This window comes from Topomyia yanbarensis, chromosome 1, assembly GCF_030247195.1.
Source record: "Topomyia yanbarensis strain Yona2022 chromosome 1, ASM3024719v1, whole genome shotgun sequence".
NCBI classification, from domain to species: domain Eukaryota; kingdom Metazoa; phylum Arthropoda; class Insecta; order Diptera; family Culicidae; genus Topomyia; species Topomyia yanbarensis.
This window is the reverse complement of record NC_080670.1, coordinates 45,101,500-45,126,573: the sequence shown is the minus strand read 5'-3', so window position 1 is coordinate 45,126,573 and position 25,074 is coordinate 45,101,500. Positions and strand designations below refer to the sequence as shown.

At 40.6% G+C, this 25,074-nt stretch overlaps 2 protein-coding genes across 2 annotated transcripts in view; one reads left to right on the top strand and one right to left on the bottom strand.

The window, feature by feature from the left end:
• Window positions 1–14,482, top strand: part of LOC131677498 (mucin-2) — a 61,766-nt gene extending 47,284 nt beyond the window's left edge. Inside the window, exons 3-8 of the mRNA XM_058957340.1 lie at window positions 50–1,112; window positions 7,348–7,534; window positions 11,498–13,034; window positions 13,098–13,256; window positions 13,475–13,609; window positions 13,674–14,482. Coding sequence (XP_058813323.1) covers window positions 50–1,112; window positions 7,348–7,534; window positions 11,498–13,034; window positions 13,098–13,256; window positions 13,475–13,609; window positions 13,674–13,754 — 3,162 coding nt within the window. The 3' untranslated portion in view covers window positions 13,755–14,482. The remainder of the gene's footprint in view (window positions 1–49; window positions 1,113–7,347; window positions 7,535–11,497; window positions 13,035–13,097; window positions 13,257–13,474; window positions 13,610–13,673) is intronic.
• LOC131695245 (L-dopachrome tautomerase yellow-f-like) lies at window positions 14,378–18,577 on the bottom strand. Its single transcript, XM_058983752.1, has 4 exons — window positions 18,390–18,577; window positions 18,093–18,331; window positions 17,546–18,061; window positions 14,378–14,711 (listed from the first exon to the last, which is right to left on the bottom strand). The coding sequence occupies exons 1-4, from the start codon at window positions 18,511–18,513 to the stop codon at window positions 14,571–14,573; spliced, it is 1,020 nt and encodes a 339-aa protein (XP_058839735.1). The 5' UTR covers window positions 18,514–18,577; the 3' UTR covers window positions 14,378–14,570.
• Window positions 18,578–25,074: the final 6,497 nt, after the last annotated feature.

Sequence of the window (25,074 nt, the reverse complement as noted above, 5' to 3'; positions counted from 1 at the left end):
TAGCCATACATTAATCATTGTTTTATTCTGCCTTTTTCAATCATTTCAGAAAACGGATCGTTACTGGGTTGTATTCTGTGTCCACGATGACTGCGAGGCGTTCCTGGAAGGTTACGTCGATCCACGGCAAGCACCGTCCCACAACCCAGAATGGTCTCTCTCGCTGCAGGCAGTCCAGCACATTTCCCATGCGCTCGTTCCGGTGGAACAGGAGTTCGAATTTGTGATAACACTGGGAAACGATGTGGCGCGCTTTAACGCCAACACCTGGGATTGCATGCAAGAGTGGGTGGAATCGTTACGATCCAAACTTCGTGAGATGAAGCTACTTTCGCCCAAGGAGAATCTCTACTCCAAGCTACCTGAAGTGAAACCTTCGTTGGCACCGACGCGAGATCCTACATCACCACTGCCGGCTACGCCTCCGGTTCCCGCTGCCATAGTACCTGGAATTGAACGCGTTCAGCCACATTCGTTGCAACTGCACTCCTCTCAGCAACCAGGAATCAGTAGCACACCATCAACCTCATCACAAACCATTATTCCTTCGACAACTGCTGCCGCATGTTCCTCATCTGTCAGTCCCGTTCCAGGCACTTCCCCTCCCCAAGCACCACCGATTACTGCCATGTCCAATACGTCGACTCAGAATCTCATGAACCTGCTCGTTAATCCTCTACAAGCCGTAAGCAGCATAAACAATCAACATATCAGCAGTCAGCACCTTTTCGATGCCATATCACTTGCATCCGATCTATCCGACAGTAGCGTAGATGATTACTCAAAGGATCTCATCAAACAGTTCATACTCAATGGCAGTCCGCTACCATCACCAGCACCCACCACAGGGCCAGGCGGATCTACCATGGCTGTTCCGTCTAGTAGCAGTTCTACCAATGCGGCAAGACTTCCAAAATTTTCGAACGAAAATGGATTACATCCACAGAATGGATTGATAGCGAGTGGATCATCTTCTCTGGCTACAACCTTCGTGAATAATGTACTGGCCGACCCCGGAACCACATCACTGAAACGAACCGACCAGAAAGTCCTGGTCGACGTGAAGGCGGATGACTTCCCCAATTGTCTCGAAAGCGGAAGTGATGAAGATGGTAAGTTTGCTGAATATTTTTTTTGTGTGTGAGCGATAATCGTGCGACGACCTAATTCGTTTCAATGAAACATCGCAGCAGGGGTATAAATTATCATTGCACTCAACCGTGGCTCACAGTTTCAGTGGAGCAAAGAAATAACGCAGAAGTATGTTGCGATGACACACGCGTGCTTCTTAATTTATTGGTATTTAACGAACATTTGAGAATGAGTTTTAATTGGATGATTCATGGCTTGATGTTGATTGCGATTGGCACGGGAAACTATTGTAATAATAACCTTCCGTGCAAATTACATAGATCAGTTAGGTAGGTACTAGTGATAATAAATCAGTGCATTGACATATCTCACCTCATCAACTAGGGCGGCTCTAGGCAGGGGTACGTGGGACACATTGCTTCCCTCACCCCTGTTCAGTCGAAAGCAACGGTGTGCCAAATTCAGCTGTCCATTTCTGATAGAACTTACCGAAACCAACATTCAATTCAACGCCTCCCTAATTAATTCACTTTCAAACTAAATAAAATTTCATGCACAACCGAATGCTTGATAAAAGTTAAGTTATAATACTGTTTAGCAGTGTAGCCATGCAACACTACTAATGTTATTGTTGTTTGAACTGTATCCGAATAGAATCCCGCTTCTTAGAAAATTCACACTCTGTGTCATCTTATTGTACCACTCCAGAACATCTTTCGAGTAATGTCGCGAGGCTAAATCCAACCGTAATAGCGTAAGATCGTTGTCAAACCTCAGAAATGTAAGTAGACACTTTTGGAGATATTCTGTAAAGAACCACTTCATTTCAAGTAGCCCATTGACCGTTCCGGTCACGAAGTTTTTATTCTCAGGTGATACGATCCTCAAAAACTTCAAGCAGCCATGTTGGTTTTATAAAAGGACAGCTAACATTGTTTACTAGTTCTCTCCATATGTTTGCTTGGATTTCAGTGGGTAAACAAAGTTGTTCGCTGTCATTTTTCTTCCTCGCAGTCTGCTGCACGCTTACCTCACTCCTCACCTAGTTACTGCCAAAGTCGAATCACCTTAGAACTCTAAGCACCTTAGTTCCGGTTGCCACGAAGGGGTGCTCCGCTATCCGCAAGAGTAAATTGCATGCCAAATCATGTATTTTTTGACAAACTTGGATTTCTGCTTTTTATCTTCCTTTGTCAAACATAAGACAGGCAGTGAAGTAAAGAAGCCCAGGAAGCTACCGAAAATCTGATTTCACATACATATTGTGATTTCGTCAACGCCTTTTGGACTTCGTATGTGTATAGACAGTCTTTCACGTTTTTTTGCATCTTGCACACAAGTTTTGCTTCAATGCAGTTTTTTTGCACATCTCACTAAACTATTGGGACTTCTCTTGAAAGCTTTGACTACCTGCTTTCACACTACATAGAGATATATTTTGCCCACTTTTTCCCATCGGCGGTCAAAAATTTGTTGAACCGTTTCAAAAAATGAGTACTTGCTAATGGCACGGTGAGAGAAATCCAGGTTTTCTAAATACGTGTGCCTAATGGAAACAAGTTACAGCAGTTTGAAAGTGGCGCAATTGGATTATGTACACCCTTTATTTACTGAACTGGTGTTCGTAAATAATGGCAACCGATCAGAACGCTCAAAGGCTGAATGAGCATTTCCTGTCAAAACTGCATGATTTTATTCTATCACCGTGGAGACATAACTGAGCGAACTGAATGTCGCAAATTCTTTGTACAAGACTTAACTACACTTTAATGCATTAAACTTCAAAATGCCTTTAGGTTGATATAATACCAATTGGTTTGAAGATGATTTTGAAGATTTTTGTCATCAAATATTCCTACGAAGCCTTGCACACTGTCAGCCTGTTATGGGATAAAAACATCCAAGAGTGTCTTCTCCGACCCACATACTACATCGTCAACTTTATCTCACCAAAATGTATACCATGGTAATGTACTAATCTTCATGTTTTAGTTATGGTGATGTCAACAAATTTCAGGTTAAAACATATTGGAATTTTCTTAATTGAATTCTGGAAAGATACCCGTGTATCCATTCAATATTTAATGGTCAATCACAATACTTGTTTCAGTCTTTGTTTAACTTTGATTGAATGATTGAATTTCGAATAGGATGGAATTGTATGAAAATGTAAGCTCCAGTTTCATTTTTCAGCGAACAGAACGACGGACACGACAATATTTAAAATCAACAGCTACTGTGTTGAACCGAAATATGCTCCTGTTTGTCCTTCTCGCAAGTAACATTTTTCGTACCACGGACCCCTTAGAAATTACCCTGGGTTGTTGCGGACCCCCACGGTTAAACATCGTTTTTGTATGCTATCAATATATCGTTTTCAGTCTGTTAGGAAACAAAATTGAAATTTCAAAATCTGCTCGGAAAAAATATTTTTTTTTGCCGGACACTTCCAGCAATGACTTCACGGCCCCCTAGGGGTCCGCGAATCCCAGGTTGATAATTGGATAGAAAAGGAAAGTGTTTGTTCCTTTTGCCAGATTGAAGTTATAAACGCTTAATCTCTAAAATGACGAATTGGAGCAATTATTAAGAGGCAAATCCAATCTAGCAATCTTACTAGAAAACCGTCGTTCACTGAAAAAAAAATGAATGAAAAGTTTCTATAAATTGTTTTAGATTAGAGTATAGCTTTTATCGTGATTATCCGGCTTTCAATCTTCCAAATTGTAGCCCAAGTTTACAGTTGCGCAAAATCGATGAAAATCTAACGGATTGTGTATTGATAGTACAACCAATATTAATAATCTTGAAAAGTTCCAAGAAAATACCTTTATATAAAGATTTTCACTAAAATGAGAATATTCTGTGAATTTTTGGCCAGACATTTTTCAAACCGACATAGGAACCGGTTACGACCACCTTCGATGACGATTGAAATAAAGTAGGAAATTTTAAAATTACACATACTTAATGGTAGGCCACCGACCCAACAACAGTTGTTGATCTTCAAGACATAGTTCTCTTTATTATTTTGGACGAATACAAACTAATATTTAGGTCTCAAAACAAATTTAGTTGCATGGTTTTGGACGAATACAAACTCATATTTAGGTCTCAAAACAAATTTAGTTGCATGGTAGTTGATAGAGCAAAAGTGGTGTTATTAAAATAGAAGATGCTTCTATTGTAAAAAAACTAAAAATGCACTACATGTTGTTAAGTCAAGCAATACACATTGATAAGTTTGATTTAAATTTGTTTGCTAGAGAACCCTGGATTTTTTTAAATGACGTGGAAAAACCAGTAAGATTTTATCTTCAGAAATTAATGGACACCCTGATAACCCGCATAAATGTGTACCATATGCTAACCATTGCATCAATCGTTTCAAAACCATTTTCAATATGGTTTGTTCAACAATAGATTAACCATTGCCTAGTATAACATCGAACATAACCAGTGTCGTTTTTCCATACTCGACCATACAAACAACGGGTTGTTAATAACAGTCACCATACCAAAATGTGCTGTTTTACATATACATTTTGACAATATACCATTCAAGAACCATACAGATTATGGTGGCATGCATATTTTAGGTCTAGCGATGGATAAAATAGTAGCTAGAGAAAAAAATCTCTTCCCCTTCACATTTCAATTCTATCGATTGGTGAAATATTATTTTGCTCTTGCCATCTTCTGAAGAATGCTTCGTTGACACTAAGTGGACTGACACTTTATCCAATTGAGCTATCTCCGTAATATTGTTAGACGAGGATTTTTGACCATCTTAAACTACAGACTTTTGGAGCAGGGTAAACAGATATACGAATAACAAAGCCCACCAGAGCAATATTAACCTCTGGCGCCAAAGGATAATGTAGTAAACAAATCTCCAATATAGGATACACGGAAGGTATTGGAAATGGTAACTAAAATGGATATGGTAGTATAACAGTTCAATTATAATGGTGAATTATATCAGTAGTATTCCCAATATGGTGAGCATTATACGAATAGTTTGGAAATGGTTCCGAAGATTTCTGGAATGGTATTTATTTATACGGGAATGAATTCAATTATTTACGTTCGTGAAATGAAATGTTCTTTTCTTCGTTGTTCAAGTATTTTGAAATGAGAGAGTACTCGACCTAAAAACCCCAGCTTTACCACAAACTATTAAATAAACGATCCCACAAGATAGATGTCTGTTAGAGTATAGAAGTCATCTATTTCAATACCCAATGTATTTCGGAGTGCATCGAAATAAAATTAAAATTATCAACACTTAAAAATACGTCATCATAGAGTAGACTTACAGACTCACGAAGCGTGGAGTAAACTAGAATCTTGTATATGTAAGGTACAGTAGCGCCAAATTTACATGATTTTTGCTTAGCGTGTATAAATTTTCAACCGAGAAAGCGTCGAAAAGCGGTCTTCTTTGAAAACGTAACAAGCTCTTAGTTGAACCTTAATTTATACGACTACCCCAAAGAGAATAGGGAAAGAGACGAATAGTGTGAAGCCAAAAATACCTTATTGAGCAGACCAATCGTGCAATGTAAATAAACATTACTCATGCCTGAGTTGGAGGAGATAAGTATTGTACATCTATTAAAAAATAAATTTCAATTTTCGTCAGAATTTGGTTCAATCGTGATTGTGAGGTGTATTCTACAGTATATGCATGAGTAAAAACAAGCTATAGAATTATTTCATCTCTTTGTTTCGAAATGCGCATCGTTTGATAAACAAATCCAACGATCGACATACGGTTTGTTTTCAAAATATAATAGAAGTCATCTAAAGTGCTGCCTGTAGAAGCGGTTGCCAAAATTCTAGTGTTGAAATCATCATAAAGGGAGTGTTGCCGTTATGACTAATTTTCACTCTTCGTCTCTTTCCCTATTCTCTTTGGACTACCCCAGTACTAACAGGTGATCTGCACATCCTAGAACTTTATCTGTGATATTCCAGACCCTGACAAACTACATTTGTAATTTATGCAGCTAAAGCCTACCCCTACACAGGAAAATATATTGATATAAGTAAGAGTTTTCTGTTCTTAGCAAAAAAAAAACAACCAACGCACACTGTTAGATTGAAAGTAATACTTTTGACCTAATCAAAAATAATCATCAAAATAAAAGTTTTATTTTCAAACTAAAAGTATCCGTTAGTTGTTTTTTGTTAAGAGCGAACAATATTTTTTCTGTGTGGGCCTATTTACCCTACAAGCAAAAGATGAATGCACTGATTTGTTGCGGACAGGGTCAGTCATACTCGGCTACACTAACAACGGTTTATTTCGAAGGCCAATGCACATCCAGGTGTTTATGTGCTCGAACAGAAAGTTACTCAAACTCGTGAACTGTCTCATTGATCTCACTCGTACCCGACGACGGACGGTTTATGGATTGTGCTTTTGAAGCTCGCACAGACGCACCTCATCCCGAAATGGAATAAAGGTTGTATTCAAATATGTAGAAGTCATGCCGTTTGTCATTCACGTTGTTCAATCTCTTTTGGGAAAAAACCGGTCAATAGTTACATAAAACACAGACTGTGAGAGCCAGACCAGCTGACCGTCTAGCAGACAGGATAAGCTAGGTGCCAATGTGTTGATTCATGTGTCAGGTTTTACCAACCCACTGTATACAGAAGGGGCATTTGTTGTGTCACGACACCTGAAGAAATAATGCAAAGCGGTCAGTCTTTTGCATGTCAATTGTATTGAACTTGATGTAGTATGATTCACGATTCAATTACTTTAAATGCTGTCGACGGTGAACTCTTTAAAAAAGGGACATTCATAATTGATCCTCAAAAAAATTGCCTTTTATGAGATTCTCCTGAAAACTTTTAGGGAATAAAAACAATTTGCGAGATACGATTTCCCTTATTTAGGTGATGGGATTCCCTATCTACATGGGACTGACTTGCGATTATAGGCAGTATACGTATAAATCCTTTACCTACTAATTGCGACACCTTCACTGGAATATGTTGGTTTCTATACCTGAACACTGCCCCAGTGTTCGTATTTGAATTGAAAAGAGTATCGTGCATATAACTCAACACACCAGGATCACGGCGACCTGCACACCAAAAGAACTCTGTCGTGTGTCGAAAACTTTCAATTTCACCACTTTCCTGTCGTTTTTTTGCTGCCTTGCCGCTGACTGACTAGTTCTCTTTCTCATATTTAATTTGATTCAATAATTTTGTCCCCTCTTTTCGTTTCCATTTTAGCTGACGCCAGCAACAGCTCCGGGTCCAGTTCCAGCCGAAGTAGCACCGCCAGTAACAGCAGCAACAGCAGTAACAGTAGCACAGATGCCTCTGAGGGAAATGGCAATGAATCATCGTTATTATCATCGCCTTCCCAATCCTTTGCCGATCCAATCACGCCTTCAGCATCGTTTAGCAGCAGTTCAAGGTAAGCAGACGGTGGAGCTTTCGGGCCTCCGTTTCTTTTGCAGGTGGGCGGGTGTTTTGAGTGGGATTGCTTTGGTGCTGGGGGCAAAATATAAGCGAAGATGAAGGGTGGCTGGTTGTGCAAAATTAGATTTCCTGCGAACCCTTCTCTTTTCCAAACAGTCTATGAATTCGATGGCGCGTAGGATGATCGGATCTACTTTTTGAGACCTGGCTAAGTTTTTTCTGTACTTGGAAGTTTATTTTTGCAGACCAAAAATTCCATTGACACTTTGAACTTTAATAGCTACATTCAACTAACCTCAACTAAATGCTGAAATTTTAAAAATTGTGACCGACACAAGACAAGACACAAACGAGAGCAAGAGGACATAATGCTTTTTGGGACAATATGTTGTCCTCCCATTTTCCTCCACACTGTTGTCCGATTTTACATTATTTGTCACACTGAACGGATCGAGAACCAATTAGCAATATGTTACAGTTGTCCCGTGTTTACAACTACAGGGCGCGTAACGAATTTTTGCACTAAATGAAATAAAATAGAAAAATTGCACCAGTTAATCATATCTGCTACTAATGTATTATTTTCTGTCGTAGCATACGGGTATTTTGAATTACTTTGTTAAAAATTGTCTCCCTTTTCGATAACTGTTCCGGAAAGTGCCGCCTGCACGTATTAATATGTTTAGATCAAAATGTACAACCACCTTGATTCTTGAGCAAGTTAAGTGTTGCGTGAGGATTCTGTTGGTTTCTCGCTCGACGACGCCTCACACCAAATAATCCAAAGAATTTATATCGGGACTGTTAGGAGGGTAAATTACCTTTTTACAAAATGGTTCCGCCGGAAAATTGCTTGACATGGCGATAGGAGCCTATGGTCTGGTGCAAGCTAGAAGCAAAGTGTTGCTGATTTCCTTTTGTTCTGTCATAGTGGATATATTTTCTGTAAACTGTGGTAAGAAAATAACATAACATTTTAATTTGTTGCATCATCTTGCGAAAATGGTATAAAACATAGTAATTTATAATATTATTCGCAGAGCTACATACTGAAATGTGTGCGATTTCCGGAATGTAATTTGTTGAGCATCGTAGCCGTCGCAACATCATTTCCCATTCCTCCTAAGTCTAGTACAACCTTTATGTATCTATCTTGTACCTTGTAGGCTACAGCGTCATCTTGCCAATGGTGGGCTTATCGTAGGGCTCCATCTTTGTCGGTCTTGGGCTGCGTCCTTCCAGTTCCCCCGCACGCTCAGGTAACTTAGGTTCTCTTCCACTGCGTATAGCCAACGTGTTCGTGGCCTCCCATGAAGTCGGCGTCCTCTTCCTGGCTTCCTACTGAATACCAGCCCATTTCCTTCTGTCGTTTTTATCTGTTTAACAATATCCGCAGTTTTGTATACTTGGTACAACTGATAGCTGATTCAAATGTCAGCGCCACACTCCATTTTTGCATATACGGCCGAGTGTTGTCCGCAGCAGTTAGTGCTCGAAGATTCCGAATGCTCTCCTATCTGCCTCCCTCAACGGCCATGGTTCGTGGCCATAAAGAGCGACAAGGATGATCAGTGGATCAAAATCTTATACAAGGCGAATTTTTTTGACGATTGCAGGTTGCCGGACCTAAGCTGGTTACGTAGACCGTAAAAGGCCCTGTTGGCAGCTGCAATACGCCACTAGACCTACCTCTCTCTTTACCTGCGACCATATACTTTGTCTTGGCTGAGTTGATGACTAAGACTATCCTCGCTGTCTCTCTCTTAACCTTCCGGCAGTTGCGCTAGTGCACTGAGTGCACGCTGCTCTGAAAATCTAGCGAAATTGTCTTGGGGCACCAGCGGCTGCTCGTTTAGTGGGCCATAAGCGCGACTTCCGGAGGGTTAAAAGGCACAAAAGTCTCTTCCACTGCTCTACGATCGATCCCAATTACATAAATATCGTCCGCAAAATCAAGGAGCATATGTGACGTTGTGATGATAGTTCCTTTCCTTTGCACGCCAGCTCTTCTTATAGCTCCTTCAAGAGCCATATTGCACATCAAATTTGAAAGCGCATCACCTTGCTTCAGTCCATCTACGGTCACAAATGAGATTGAGATCTCATTTACAATCCGAATACTTGATTTTGAACCATCCGCAAGTATCAGTCTAATCAGTTTCGCCGATAAACCATGTTCTGACATAATCTGGCGTAGCTCATTTCGTTTCACTGAGTCAGATGGTGGCTCTGCAACGTGTACTTCCGGAATTCGTCTAGGATTATCCGCAGACTGAACATCTGATCCGTCGTTGATCGGCCCACGCGAAAGCCAGCCTGGCATTCGCCGACGAAGGACTCCTCAAGTGGCATCAGTCTGCTAAACAGGATACGCGACAGTAATTTGTACGCCGAATCCAGGGGCGATATCCCTATGTAATTAGCGCACTCCAGTCTGTGCCCTTTCTTGTCGATAGGGCAAATGAGTCCATCCAGCCAACTAGCAGGCAATTCCTCTTCCGCCCATAATCGTACAATAATGCGGTGGATTATTTGGTGCATCTGCTCACTACCCTGTTTGAGAAGCTCAACCGAGATCTCGTTCTTCTCAGTAGCTTTTCCGGTTTTCAGCTCACGTATAGCGTCCTTAACCTCGCCTAGTGTTGGTGGAGCCACAACTTGTCCGTCATTTTCAATGCTTATTCTGTTCCTAGATACACTTTCCCTTCCGCTATTCAACAATACCTTGAAATGCTCCTTCCACCTAGCACCCACCATCGTTTTGTCTGTCAGCAAATTTCCCTCTTGGTCATTGCACATAACGGGCACTAACGCTGACTTATGCCGCGCACCGTTGAAACTTGCATAAAATCTCCGCGTATCATTCCGGTTCATGCTTTCTTGCGCATCAGCAATCACAATGTACCCGCCGCTAGCATCCGGGTTCTGGCCGCATTCTTCTCGCTCGTCACTCTCTGGCATTTTCATCGAACCAACCGCTTCATTGACGCCGCTGAGCTGTAACATTCACTTCTCGCGCCGCTATAGTCACAGCTTCGTGGACAGCCTCGCCCATGCTGTTGACATTGCCAGTTACGTTGGTCTCATCTATCCACTCATCCAGCTTCTGGCGATACTCAGTTGATACACCTTCAGTTGAAGGACGTTGGATATTGAAACGCATCGTTCTGTTGTTTCTTGGACTCGTGACGCTGGAGAACCGTGCACGAATTTACCTACCTGAATGAGGTGTTAGGGGGTCCACTACTCTGAGTTCGGTTTTCGGCCGTTGTACTTCCTGTATTGGAGCCCTGCGCGTGCGGGTTCATTCAAATTTCTGCCGGGTCGTTTGTCGTAAATCCCTTTCGTTTTTTGCTGTACTCTTGCCTTTCGCGGTGTTATGAGTATTTCGGTAGACTACCTTACCGAGGTCGCGCTATCTACATCGCGCTGGTGGGGCTGCCACCTTGGGTGTAGCTGGCGTGATGCAGCGTTACTTATTCAGCCCTGGATACCAGTCAGACGCTGTTTGAGCAGCACCTCCTGGTGAACAGACGCTCGGCTACGCACCTTCTCACTTCGCTGATGTCAGAAGGACAACAGTGCCTAGGCAGTGCTACCAGCTAAGCACGCAACTCTCAGCTGGCGGTCATTTGTCATCTTTCGACCTGTGGAAGCGTGAGGTAGGAATTTGTGAGGATCGGAGCTATATTGGACGCTCCTTTTTGTTGTCAACTCACTATTTGTAACCCGCCAAATTTCGACATCTTTGCGTTTACTCAACACTGTTTACATCTGACACCTGAGAGAATGAGCTGCTCAGTGCTGCCAAAATGTCTAAATATAAATCATGTTCTGCAAGCATTAGAAATTGTTATTTGAAGCTTACTGCATACATTCGTCACGCACCTTTACATTATTATATGTACACAGACCTTTGTTAAAGATCCAGTAACTAACCCAGATGTTCCATTTTTAGGCTACCGCATCGCAATGGGCTGAAAAAAACTCGCCGGAAATCTGCCCAGAAGGCAGACCCGGCTGCTAACGTTACGATTATCGAAGTTTCCAACGGAACCAGCGCAAATTGCTCACCGGCGAAGTTGATTCTTTCACCCAGTGCAAAACGTCGTTCGCCGAAAACGGAGCAGATTAATAAAATTAGTACCAGCACACTGATCACCGATGATCTTACCGATGATAATTACAAGAGCAACGTGCAGATCATTCCGTCCAATATTGAGTATGATCATCACTATCATCCTCATCATCTACAGAATCAAGAGCCTTCCATTATTGCGTCGATCAACGACCGACAGATTACGACCGTCAAGGTACCTAATCTCATCAATAACACAAGTAGTATCGCAAATGTAACTATTAGCGCAGCCACCGTTTCATCTGCTCCGTCTAACGCTATTGCAACTATAGCTACTTCATCGACTCCGATAAAATCTGACAGTAACTTCGGCACTGTCACACAAATCGCAGTTAACTTATGTGATAGACCCGCAACTCCACCACAGCAGCAGCACTACGAACAGGTGTTCCTATTATCAACGCCTTTCCAAGTGGTCAGTAATGTCGATCAACCTACTAGCCTGCAATCGACCCCTCCAGTGTCTGCTGGCAGCTCAGCTGCGAACAAATTTAGCAAGAGTAAGGTCATGCTACTTAGCAAGCAGCAACGTTCATCTAGTCATTCCGAAATCCAGGTTAATCGGGTTAAAAATCTACGGAATGGTCAGGGTAATAAGGAGAACCAGGGCGAAAGTAGTTCTGTCAATAGTCATTCAAGTGTACCTGGACCGAAACCGGAGATTCTACCATCGACCAGCAGTCCAGTAGTACCTCCTACAAACTTAAGCCCATCGAAAAGGCCAGCAGTAGATAAAAACATCTACACTCCACAACCACAGCGTCCCATGCTCCAGCGTGGACTTACAGAAATGGTTATTAGTAGATCAACTAATGCAGTCGTTGCTGGCGGTCGAGAAAATTTATCCCGGGGGCGTAAGGTAGCTGTGGCTGTGAATCAATCTGCCGACAAATTTCGAAACGAAGTAAATGAACAACGTCGTAGAAGCTCATCCACTTCCGATGCACAACCCGAATCATCGGGAAATCCTGTAATGAGAGCTCGACTGAATGGGGTATCGCGGTTGCAATCTCCTCCCCAACCGTTTCGACCGCACCATCAGTTCATCAACCAGCATGATTCGCTGAATGGATCTAATCGAAAAATGACCCTCCGAGAACAACAGGTCATGCAACTTCGCCGAGAGATGATGCACCCCGGTGGGGTGCGATTGCAGCTGAGGCGAAAGGATTGCATCAATTCCATCGGGCTGATTGATGCTTTCGGTGCCGTGTGGGTTGCCGGTTGGAAACAAAAAGAACACCCGGTGTTGTATAATGCGTTGCACATTGGTGATCAGTTTATTTCCGTGGCCGGAATGACGATTACGAGTGCTGCCGAAGCACACAAAGCGATTCGTGGTGCACCGGGACTGTTCGTGAGTATTTGTTGAAATGGCCTCTTAATAATAATGTGACGGTTACGTATCTATTATCAACAGGTGGAACTTATTATCCGAAGAGTACCATTCGGGCGGGTGTATGCTATTCGGCGGGAACTGGATGGTCAATGTTTAGGTTTGATTCGAGACGGGAATACTGCGACGATTGTGGACGTTGTACCGAATAGTCTTGCCGCAAGACATGGGCTTCCTCCTAAGGTATGTTTCATTAATGTACTGGTTTTATCTAGTTACTAGTAGAAGACAAAAAGTAAGTGATAACCGAACTCTATTTTAATGGGTGTCTGATAACATTTCCGGTAATGTTAAGCAGAATATCCCTAGAATACAAATTTCATATCTATTATTTCTTAAACTATTGTGCAAATCAGCTATACGAATGCTCTTAATAATCACGCTAACATTTCTCTCGACAGACTCAATCATGCGATGGACTGTCGCTTACCTTTTGGGTCCTCACGGAAATAAACGGCCGCCCGTTGAATTTATTCTTCAAAGATAATGAAATTCGCGATCGTCTGAACGCCGTCGGAAGGGACATATCAATATTGGTGAGCCTTTGCCTAATTTCTTTCATAGAGATTATCTACCAGAAATTACATCCTGTGTTTCTAGGTTCAACCAGCGGACTTGGTCACCAAACTGAAGAAACAGTTGAAATCGTTACGCGGCCACAAAGACTTTATTGTGCAATAGAGCAAATACAAGTGGTATTTACGTACGGTACTTTGCATCTCGTTGCTATAGGGTGCTGAAAAAATATGGAATCGATGTTCAAGTGCGATCAATGTGTGTGATATAATCCCCGTCAGGGTAGAACTTTGTTTTGTTTAGTGAAACTTATATGTAACAATTTCATGAACCCCCCAAAAGTATTTGAAATGCAGTAATTTCATTAATTCCAAAAGTAAACTGGCATAGAGAACCTTTAGGCATACTAACCAATTTAAAATACAAATCAAAGAAACTCGAAAGGCTGTACTAGTAAACGGTGAATATATACATAGATATAGGATAATAGCAAGCAACTTTTGGAATGGATTAATTCTTTGTAAGGTGAGTCAAAAATTGTCTACTTCTTTTAGGATCTACATCTATTAGTGCATTCATAGAGGTAAATTTATACATGAATATATATCACTAATGATATTCAAAATTGAAAGAGAACACTACGTACTACTGAAATCAATTTGGCAGCAATTAATCATATACAAAACATAGAGCTGGTAATATTTTTATACTAGATTGTTTTTAATATTGATACGAGAAACCGATTAACAAGACAGCTTGATTGACTAAACAAACGATAAAAGCTGCAATTATAGGTGATACAATTTCCCTAGTGTAATTTCTTCGCAGTACTATAATCAAATCTAGTTGAAACTTTTCACAATCAAATCTATTAATGGAATTATACCTATTAATCCGGAACAGAATGATTTGCACTTGCACGAATTTGAAAGAATGCCAGATTTTTTCAGCTTGCTTTCCATGTGAATCCTGATTAGAATATCACATACACAACGTTCCATTGATAGCCGATTTTGTAGTTTGGCGCCAGATACGATAGTTGAAATCAGTAACGTTTAGTTTTGAGTAGATCCAGATAGGAAGTTTGTTCGAAATCACCCATAGGACACCTTCGGTATCGATCTGAAAAGCAAAGAAGGAATATTAAGCTACGTAGCATTTTCTATCTGTAATTCTATAATGACTATTGAGGACATCACGGCGTATAATTCAGTAAACCGCACGGCATTGGGTTCTATCTCGGCAGCATAGCTGTCCATGTGTTGTGTCTTCTAGCTTCTGTACCATACACTAAAAATTAAGCATTAGATTCACGATCCGCGTGCGATCATTCAAGAATACACGCGAATGTGCGAATGACCACATGATTATAAAACCGAATTTATGCACGCGAAGTTACAAACATGTTAAGATACAAACGCTCGAGCCTTTACGATCATTCACGCACATCTATGCCCGCGATCTCGCAAACATAAAAACACCCCGGTGACTATTGTCTTTTTTCATTGGAAAACACCAGGACCGTGGATTGCACTGGTTTTGCACTTTCTAGCAGAAGTGGAAATGAAACACGTCTAGTGGCCTGCTTTTCTGCTAGAAAATGGAGCATCAGTGCAATCCACTGCCCCGGGTTTTTTCAATGAAAACCACTATAAGTGAACGGTTTAGCACTTATAAATTTACAAACGCGGTCCCAAAAGTGGACTAACAAACGCCCGTGTTTGTGCGATCATGAGTCGGTTACGTCCGAAAGTCTTATCCTAGTAGCATAAGTTCAACGCCTTTAGGTGGACAAAACAAAAAAAAAATGACGCTCATATCCACTATACAACACGTCACAACACAACATGGCAAAAAAATCAATCAAAATCAAAAAAATAGCCGCTCGCGATCATCCATGCAACCTACACCCGCGTTCTCGTAAACATGATAACATCACGGTGATAATGAGAAAGTCTCAGCACTTATAAATATTCAAATGTGGTCTCAAGCGTCAACCGACAAATTCCCGGGCTCGCGCGATCATGAATCGGTCACTTCCGGAAGTCTCTATCCTCGGTACCAGAAGTCTAGGTCCATGCCTTCAATTGGATCAATTAAAAAAGAAAGCCTACTATACAACACGTTTGATTGGGCAACTCACTCCCTGTCAGAATCTGAACCGTACACCAAAAACTAAATACCAAAATGACGGTCCGCGTGACCATCCAAGATTACACGAGAATATGTGAATTGTCACACGGTTATATAATCAAATCTATACACCCGAAGTCACATACATGCGATCACATGTGACAAACACGTTAACATAACGCTTAAGCCCTTCGCGATTGCAAAGTCCCTACGACCGCACATATCTGAACCGTACAATGAATAATCCATTCAGAATCACGGCCCGCTGTAATTGGTCTTAAGCAGTGTTTTGGTGGGTGACATTCGCCGTCTCAACTGTACTTGTAGTGAGTGATTCTGACGGGGAGCCCTGCCGCGACCCTAGCTCTACAGCTCCAGTAGGACTACTATCGAAAAAAATGTGATATATAATGTCATCTTCGCTTCATACAGATAGTATTCGCGCCGATAGAGCTCCGAAAGAAACGGCGGATTCATGCCATCGAGATTACGATTCTATGAGACGATCAACTGACAGTGTCGAAATTCCAGAAGAGATGAGCGGTAAACTGCAATTTCGTAGGTTTCAGTTTTAAAAGTGGAAATAAGACACTTACTACCACTGAAACGAAATCTGTAATTCCACTTCACACAGTTCAGGAACTGTACGGGGTGGTGTTGGACCTGTGGCCTTCGACTGGCATGGTCCATTCTCATTGATTTGGACGTCTTTATGGCTGGTTAGTGAACGTGTGCTCCTACTTGCAAGTGGCTATATCAATACCCTTAGATAGGGGTACCTGTAAATCCTGCTAGTTGTTGACTCTTTTGACCTTGGGTCAGGTTAGTTCGGTCAACAGTGTGCAGAACTAGCACCCAAAAGATAGTTAATTATTCTGGACTTGCTTTTATGATTATTTAACTCGAACAAGCACACCGGCTCTTCGAAAAGCAGCCCTTCGAGTCGGGGTGGTCTGTTCGAGTAGAACCAGATGGACATTCGATTCGAGTAAACTTTATGGGGAAGCGTGGATATTTCTCATGTCCTTTGTTGGCAGAGATTGTTTTTGTGAAATGCTAAAATGGCTTCTCCCGTCTAGCTACTCATCATAATGATAGTAGAAAAAATTGAGAATTTCCCTGATCCATATCGTAATAAATACGAATATTGACTAGAACAGGGATAATCGAATTCTGTTATAAGATGAAGATGAAAAAGCACAGTTGTAGGAAAAAGTATTCGTAAGTAAGGATGCATGTAGCATGTTTACTGTATCCATTAATAGTCGATTGATCCGCTTCGGACCTAGGAGACAAAAAGGAGATTAGGAAGAGACAGAGCGGATTCAATGCGAAATTTGCCAATGTGACGTAGATTCCAAGGCGATGGTAGGATGATTTTCCGTAGAATTAGACAGACTAAATGACACGACATTACACACTGTCTGTAACTTCTGCGAAATACTAGGTATGTATGTAGAAATGTAAGTTCGTATGTATGAATGTATGCCTGTATGTATGAATGTGTATAGGAGCAATATATTCCTGAGCAAGGTGGAAGGACAGCTTATGAGTTGTTATAACGCTCATGGGACGCCGGGTGCGCGGTCGTAGGTATGACCATAAATCACAGCACATATCAACAGGTGCAATTGTTAGATGGTAGATGTACAGTTAATGCACTTAGGTTGCAGAAATTGGTTGTTGAGACAGCCCGCTTACAAACTGATAAATAACAATGGCAAAATAAAAGAGCACTGGCTCGCTGTAACCATACACAAAATCTTAATTGATGAGAGAACCCGACTTCCACAAAAATAAATGAAAATCCTTCATGCACTTACCACTAAATCAGCAGGATAAATCATGTCGCTATTGTCTAGATGCACGATGCCATGGTTGTCTGCGTCGAATCTTCGCTTGCTATTCCAACAACCGATCGAATTGCGATTCACCTCAGCATAAAATAGAACTCCAGTTTTTTCGTCGAAAGCATGACTGGAACTGTGCGTATTTGGCCCGCGTGAACCCAGATGTATGAACAAATCACTATACTCATCACCGGATCGTGCAAGAGTTTCATTCTTTAAAACAGCATTTGATACGGCAATCTCACCAACCGCAGCCATTGCATGGAGATACACCATTCGGTGGCCTGTCGTCGAATCAACTTGGCCCACGGCCAACGAAAATATACCATCGTTCCAATCGAATCGGATTCCAGCCACGTTGAATCGACCGTTTTGTGGCTCGAAGCAGAAATAGTTATGGTTGAAGCGCCACATTCGATTCTCTGCCAAACTATATACATACAAACCAGGCCATTGATAATCGGGAATGTACGCATACGCTTCATTGCATTTGTCCATCAAATTAAAACTAACAACATACGTGAAGTGTGTTTACAAGTTGCTCGGGATAACCGACCAAAGGCGGATTATTAACCCCCTGAACTGCATGCATATTGATAACGGCAAGCGTTGAAGGAATCCCGGGTCGTCTCCTGGGAATCGACACAAACAGTCGTCCCTTGTGGTGGGCTATACCCATCGGAAGGTTTCCGTAAGCGTTGAAAGTTTCATTAAACTGGTGAGGTTTGTCCTTGGGATCGAATACAACCTGGCTCTTATCTGGAAATTCACAAAGCTCTTGTATTAGCGGGACTTATTTTTTTGGCTGAAAACCAACCGGGCTCCTTTGCAGGCGCGTCTAGCTGAGTCCATTGATATACTAGCTTAAGCTCTTCGCCTGTGCACTCGACAATCAACAGAATTAAAGTACTTAATAAAATTTGAATTTGGTTACTGATCATTGTGGGTCCTTTACCGAACTGCACTGAATGGTCGTTGAAACAACACTGGTGGTTGAGAATAAATCTTTTGCAAGCAGAGATGCCAGATTTGCAGACAAGTCTGCAAATTGGCAGACTTTTAATTTAAGCTGCAGATTTTTTCGATGACGCAGATATTTGCAGATTTTTTAGTTTGGTTGCAGATATTTGCAGATTTCTTAGTTTGGTTGCAGATATTTGCAGATTTTTGAATATAAAGGCTTTTGGTTACACTAGCTTTCCTGACATTTTTTGTTCTTCCCAGACTTTTAAAATTATTATCGCAGACATTTGAAAAAAGTACCTGGCATCTCTGTTTGCAAGTCGCTTGCAGGGAACATCAGCTGGCTTATCAGAAAGGTCAAATCATAATTTTTAATGGTGCTGCATCCCAAGTGATTCTTTATTCCAGCAGAAGATGCTTCTCTAGTATGTGAACGTTAGAACTTTGTCAGGCTGCAATGTTTGGAGCAATTATCTAATAAGCACTCTCGAATATAGTTCATTAGTTTTAAATAAAAATACTTTAATTTAGTTATCAGGTATTATTTGATTTGATTAAATCTCAACGATCCGAAAACAAACGATTAGTTTAAGAAAGAAAGCGTAAACTACGGATTACAAGGTACAGGAACTTTATCTACCTTTACATTTGACTTATTTGAAAAACAATCCTAAACGTGCCTAAACTGATTCAACTAGATCCGTAATTAATATGTTTTTATTTGTCAATTACTAATTATGAAATTTGATGGTAATTAACCATGTGAAGAGTGGAACGTTCAAAAATTGGCCGACCTACATTAGACTTTATGTGCCTTTACAAAACTTGAACACCCCTCATTTTGTATAAACCTATTAGGGTGGGGCAAAATGATCGTTTTTTCAGCACAGCACTTTTTTGGTTCCATTTGGGGTCCCAAACAACTGTGCAAAATTTGGGGTCGATTGGATTTGACCCGGCGTAGCGCATTGCGTTTGAAATTTATATAGAAATTAGTATGGGAAAACTTACTTTTAATACTTTAGTAGCCGCTATTAGCATCATCTCCGAAACTATTTCTGACCGATTTTTATTCTTCAAGCATATTTTCCTACAGAATAATTATATTTGCGAAAGTGTATTTAGTAGGTATCAGGCTAAGAGGAAGACACTACCATTAACTAAAAATCCCCGCGATCATTTTGTTTCTGATAAAACAGCCGTTCAAGTATTTTCTTAAACCTCAATGCTACTGCAAATAGTATGAATTATAAAAATTTGTCAAAAGTTGTTAGGAAAACTTTTTTATTAAAGGCTTCTCCATGATCCAAATACACTGAAAAAGCTTCTTTTATGTCTTTAAAACGATAAACATTAGACTATTGACAATTTATGATGGGGTACCGCGAATAACTTTTAAAAAGGACATAATTACATGAAATAATTCTATATTAAATTTGCAAAAGGGCGAATAAGATTAATTTTGATGGTTTTTCTTTATCTATCTATATATATAAAAGTCAATGTTTGTATGTATACGATTTATAGATTCCCAAACGGCTTAACCGATTTCCGTAAAAAATTGCACACAGTAGGTATTTGGTATGAGGTGTGTTTGTGTGCTATTAGTTGGAGATTATCTGCCCGCCAGATGGCGCTTTGGAACAAATTGTGTTTTCCTCCTATTTCGCAGAGTGTCGCAGCAACGCGCGATGGGTATTAGCTAGTTTACTATAATTTCAAAGCCGAAATCAATTGAAATTACTTCTACGAAGGGTAAAAAATTACATTAACGCATATTTTTCATGAAATTCCACTCTGCAGCAGACTAATGAGCGAAACAAGTTTGTTTACAAAAAACACTTTCGCCCTTTTGACGAATTAATATTGAATTGTTCATGTTGGAGCAAAATTCCAAATATCTCGAAAACTATCGCATTTTGAAAGATATTTGTTAAATGCATTTTAATTTAAAATGATACTTAGAATTATATTCTGTAATAAAATTACAGTTTTGTATGTCAATTTGTATGAAATTTAAAAACCTGTTTTAATCCACCTAGCGGTGCAATTGTGCCTTTCTCAATCATGAACACGAGAATGTTTGCGTTGTTTCTATTCATTAAAAGCTTTCAAATGCAAATATTACATTTTATTATTATACATGACATGACAAATATACAAGAAATGAAATCATTATTCGAGTTCTAAAATTTTGTTAAAGAAAAAACAGCCACGGTAATATTGAACTGAAAAAGGTGCGAAATCGTGATAACATAAAATCTCGACATTTCATGCATTTTAAAGATGTTAGGCATCAAAAATACGAATTCGATTTCTGAAATTTCATGGTGTCCCCCCCCTTTGAAAAAAATTTTGAGCTCCGGCTTATATGGGAATTTCATATGTGACCGGACGGTTCAGTCTATATTTTCGGAACCATCTAAGCGATCCGTGCGAAATTTTATAGACATCTGTGGGGATAATATAGCTATCATTTTTTACCAAGTTTGTGAAAATCGGCCGAACCATTTCCGGGAAACTGATGTGAGTTCGTAAATTTTGAAAGATGGCCGCTTTTCCCGGGCACTTCCGGAACCGTCTATGGTGGTCAATGTAGTCAACGAAAGTTTGGTTGGCCGTCGGTGACCTAGAACAGCAAATTTAAGTTGTTTGAGAGACATTTTAGCGAAATTTTTAACTTTTTTGCTTTCATCGGAGTATCGGTTTGAATCACAATTTGCTATGTGATCGCACGCCACAACCTGTAACTCCGGAACCGGAAGTCGGATCGGCATGAAATTAAATAGCCATTTACGGGGACGCAATACCTTTCATTTGAGATCAAGTTTATTTTTTTTTAATTCGTTTATTTGACACGGCTTATAGCGGTAGCTTAACGGAGCCGTGGATCTTTTATACGTTTACAATACATGTAAAAATAAAAATACAAACAAGAATTAATTAATTGCATCTCGTGCGCGCAACTTTTTATTGCGAGCGGAGACCTTTTTTCGCGAGGTCTGTTGGCAAACAGCGTCAGGGGGGTCATTTAATTCTCTCTTGTTTTCACGTCCCGGTCGAAGCTGGCTTGGTGTCCGGGATCAGATGTTCTCCCTTGCTTCTTGCACTTATTGTTGATCAGTGTGAATCCGTCGTCATTGTTACTGCATTCGTTGCCGATGTTGCTTACAGATGCTTTTGGGGTGCTGGATGATTCTTTTGCGGTTGTCATTATGCTCTGAACAGCTGCCACAAATTTGGCCACCGTTTGTGGTTCAGGCATTGGTATTGAAAACTCTGTTTTAGGTTGATTTGCCGTAGATGAGTTGGCAATCGGTTGAGATGCATTGTCCTCTGCATCTTCCGCGCAAGATTGTCCATGATGAGCTGTCTGATTACAATACTTGCACGTAGGAGTTTGCCCCTCATGGGTGCATAGCGTAGTTTGCATAATTGTAGTTCCGTGAGTATTGAGTTTTATTGCCAAATAGGAGGGTATAGGCCTTTCAACCCGCATCCTCACTACAAAAACGCCGTTAGGTGTACCCGGGAAGAAGTTTCTCCAAGTATCAGGTGTAACGGATTCTACTTCTCCGTATTGCGACATGCATTTTGCAATAGGCTCAAGAGGGGTACGAGGTGATAGGTCATATAACCTTACATCTATATAATCATTCTCAGTGTATACGGGAATCTTAATTCCAACGTTGTCACTTTCAACCACGTGTTTTAAATAGTTCTTCAAAACGAAACGCTCGGCTTGTGCTAACGCGTTGAATGATATTAACACTACATTGCGAAGATGGTGGTACTGAAGGTACAAGACTTCCGCAAGCCTAAGTTGCATTTTGAAGTAGAATACTTCTAACGTTTCAATATGGGGTCCCGTTTCAAAAATTTCAGTTGAGAAATTTTCCCAGGTTTGAAATGCGAATATCTTCCGTTCTACTGTTCGAAATCGCAATATTTTTGCACTATCTGATCGGAAATTCGTGCACGTATTTCGTATTAAATTTCGGAATTAGTGCGACTACTATAAATAAACCAAAACAAGGATTTTTAGAAAAGGAGGAAAATGCGCAATTTGCAAGCACATCTCACGCAGAGCCGTCAAAAAGGAGCATGTAAGCGTTTCATTACATACGGGAATGTTATATATATACAGGTCACGCGAGCTTGTTTTGTGTCAGTGGGTGCTCGCTTACCACACGAGCAACATGCTCGTCTGGACGGTACAATGAGCGGTATCATGTTTGCGTTCCCGTACCAAGCGTCATCGCAAGGTTCTTCGTGATAAAAACCAGGGAATCACCAAATCCACCATTCGGCGTCTGGCTCGTCGTGGTGGTGTAAAATGCATCTCCGATTTAATCTACGAATGCTGATGGTGTGCAGGAAAATGTCATCCGAGATGCCGTGACCTACACTGAACACGCCAAGTGCAAAACCGCAATGAATGTCGTCTATACTCTGAAGCGGCAGGGACGCACTTTGTATGGATTTGGAAGCTGAAAAGGTAAAACTCACTTGTATCATTATAAAAAAGCCCTTTTCAGGGCCACCAAAATCATTTCAAAGAATAAGTTTGCATTTTCTGTTTCATGGACTATTTCTCCCCGGAGAGCAATTTGGGTTCAACCCTAAATTATGATTTATTTCAGTACGCAAATTGCAAATATGGTCAGAAACAAGCTGAAGTGAAGTGGAAAACATTTTTACTAGGCGCATTCAAAAAAGGTTTCAATTCTCAAACATTTTACCAAGGTGCCGTATTACATTACTCTCTTTACCCTGAGTGTTCGATAATCTCCGTATTGGAAACACAATTTCAATTTTGTTCTTTATCAAAAATATGTGGACGACCAACGAAGGGGTGGAGCTGCGGAGAACACATATTGAGGACAACGCAAAAAAGGACGAGCTTACATTGTGCTGTAGTCAGGTATAAAAACTCAGCATGCTGTTGCTCACGCTCAGTTCGTTTGCAGCATCAGCATGCAGCAGTTCGTTCGCAGCATCTCCCGCGAAATTCAAACCGCCGTCCGTTTGCTGCTGTCAGAAGAGTTGGCCAAGCACGCCGTCTCAGATGGCACCAAAACTGTTACCATACACACCAGCTCCAAGTAAATTTCGAACACTGCCCAAACAAAAGGCCCTTTTCAGGGCCATCAATTTATCGACAAAGAATGAATTTGAAGTTTTGTTATTACAAGCATCAGAAAGTGGCTTGCCAAGAGCGTTGGTTAGTAAGTGAGCCACTTGTGAACAATACCGTCGCTTTCACGTAGAATGGCACAAAATCAAAAGTTATTTGTGATTTGTAGACAGTTTAGTGTAACGATTAAATTTACAAAAATTGAACGTTTTCTAACGTTTCGATATACGTGCTCCGTTCCAAAATTTTCGGTCAGAATGCTGCCTGTTTTTTTAAACGTGAAAATCTGCTGTTGTACTGAATGAAAACCTTCGATTTTTGCGCTGATTGGAAATAGTTGTGACTAATTCTGTAGAATGTACAATTACTGAAAATAACGGATTTTGTGAAAGCAGTGGTTGGTCCGTACAATTCGATTCCAAGCGAGCCAGACTAGTTTTCGTTGGAAGGTCCACCTCTGACAATAGAAGTAAACTATTTTATTTTGAATTCAACTCCAACTTCCTTGAAAACAGCACGGCTAAAAAACTTTTGAAAAAACGCGCAAACCTATATTTTCCACTATAATGGAAACTAGTGCCCCCGCCGCACAGCATCATCAAGGGGAGGGAGGTTGTAAGGCAATGGAAAACGAAAATTTCATTTATATCTTACTGGAATATAATTGGCTGGTTCTGAAATCTGCTACTTCTCTGATGCTGGTAGTAGGACGACGGTCAAGCGCTCGTTTTCGTGCCTTCATTTATAAAAGTTCAACAATATTTTCAAAGAATGTTGCAAATTGACAACTTGATAATTCCAAAAATACTCCAAATAAACTATGTATGTGCAAAAGACGACAAAATTGCAAAGAAATTGCTGTTCCAGCACAGAATTTCCTGTCGGGAAATGGTTTTTGGCGGGTAAATTTGCTCGAAAGAAATGCAGTTCGTCGATTGGCCCATTCAGATTCGCAATATCAATTTTGTTCATAATCAAAAATGTGTGATCGTCCTGAAAAGGACAGTTTTTACAGCAATATGCATTTCATTTGCGAGTTTCAGCGTTCGATTTATGCTTTCTTTTCGGTCTTCTTGGGCAGCACTCCTGATTGGATGTTTTGTTTTTGTCACACAGACGCACATACACACATACATACACACAGACATTTGCCGAACTCGACGAACTGAATCGAATGGTATATGTCACTCGGCCCTCCGGGCCTCCGTTAATAAGTCGGTTTTTAGAGCATTTGCAATACCTTTCCATTGAGAAAGGCAAAACATGTATAAAGTTATTGTTAGAAAAACTTTTTTGCTGATAATTTCTCCATCATGAAATTACATTCAAAATGTTTCTTTTCTATTTAGATTTTTGTTGACAAAATATAAAAAAATTTAAAAAAAATGTTTTTTTTTGCAAT

Excerpts from the sequence above, each read along its gene's own strand:
- LOC131695245 (XM_058983752.1), bottom strand. The coding sequence starts at position 18,513 with ATGATCAGTAACCAAATTCAAATTTTATTAAGTACTTTAATTCTGTTG. Across the intron at positions 18,062-18,092 it reads AACTTGTAAACACACTTCAC|TGCAATGAAGCGTATGCGTA; the intron begins GTATGTTGTTAG and ends TTGATGGACAAA. Across the intron at positions 14,712-17,545 it reads TTTATCCTGCTGATTTAGTG|ATCGATACCGAAGGTGTCCT; the intron begins GTAAGTGCATGA and ends TTTGCTTTTCAG.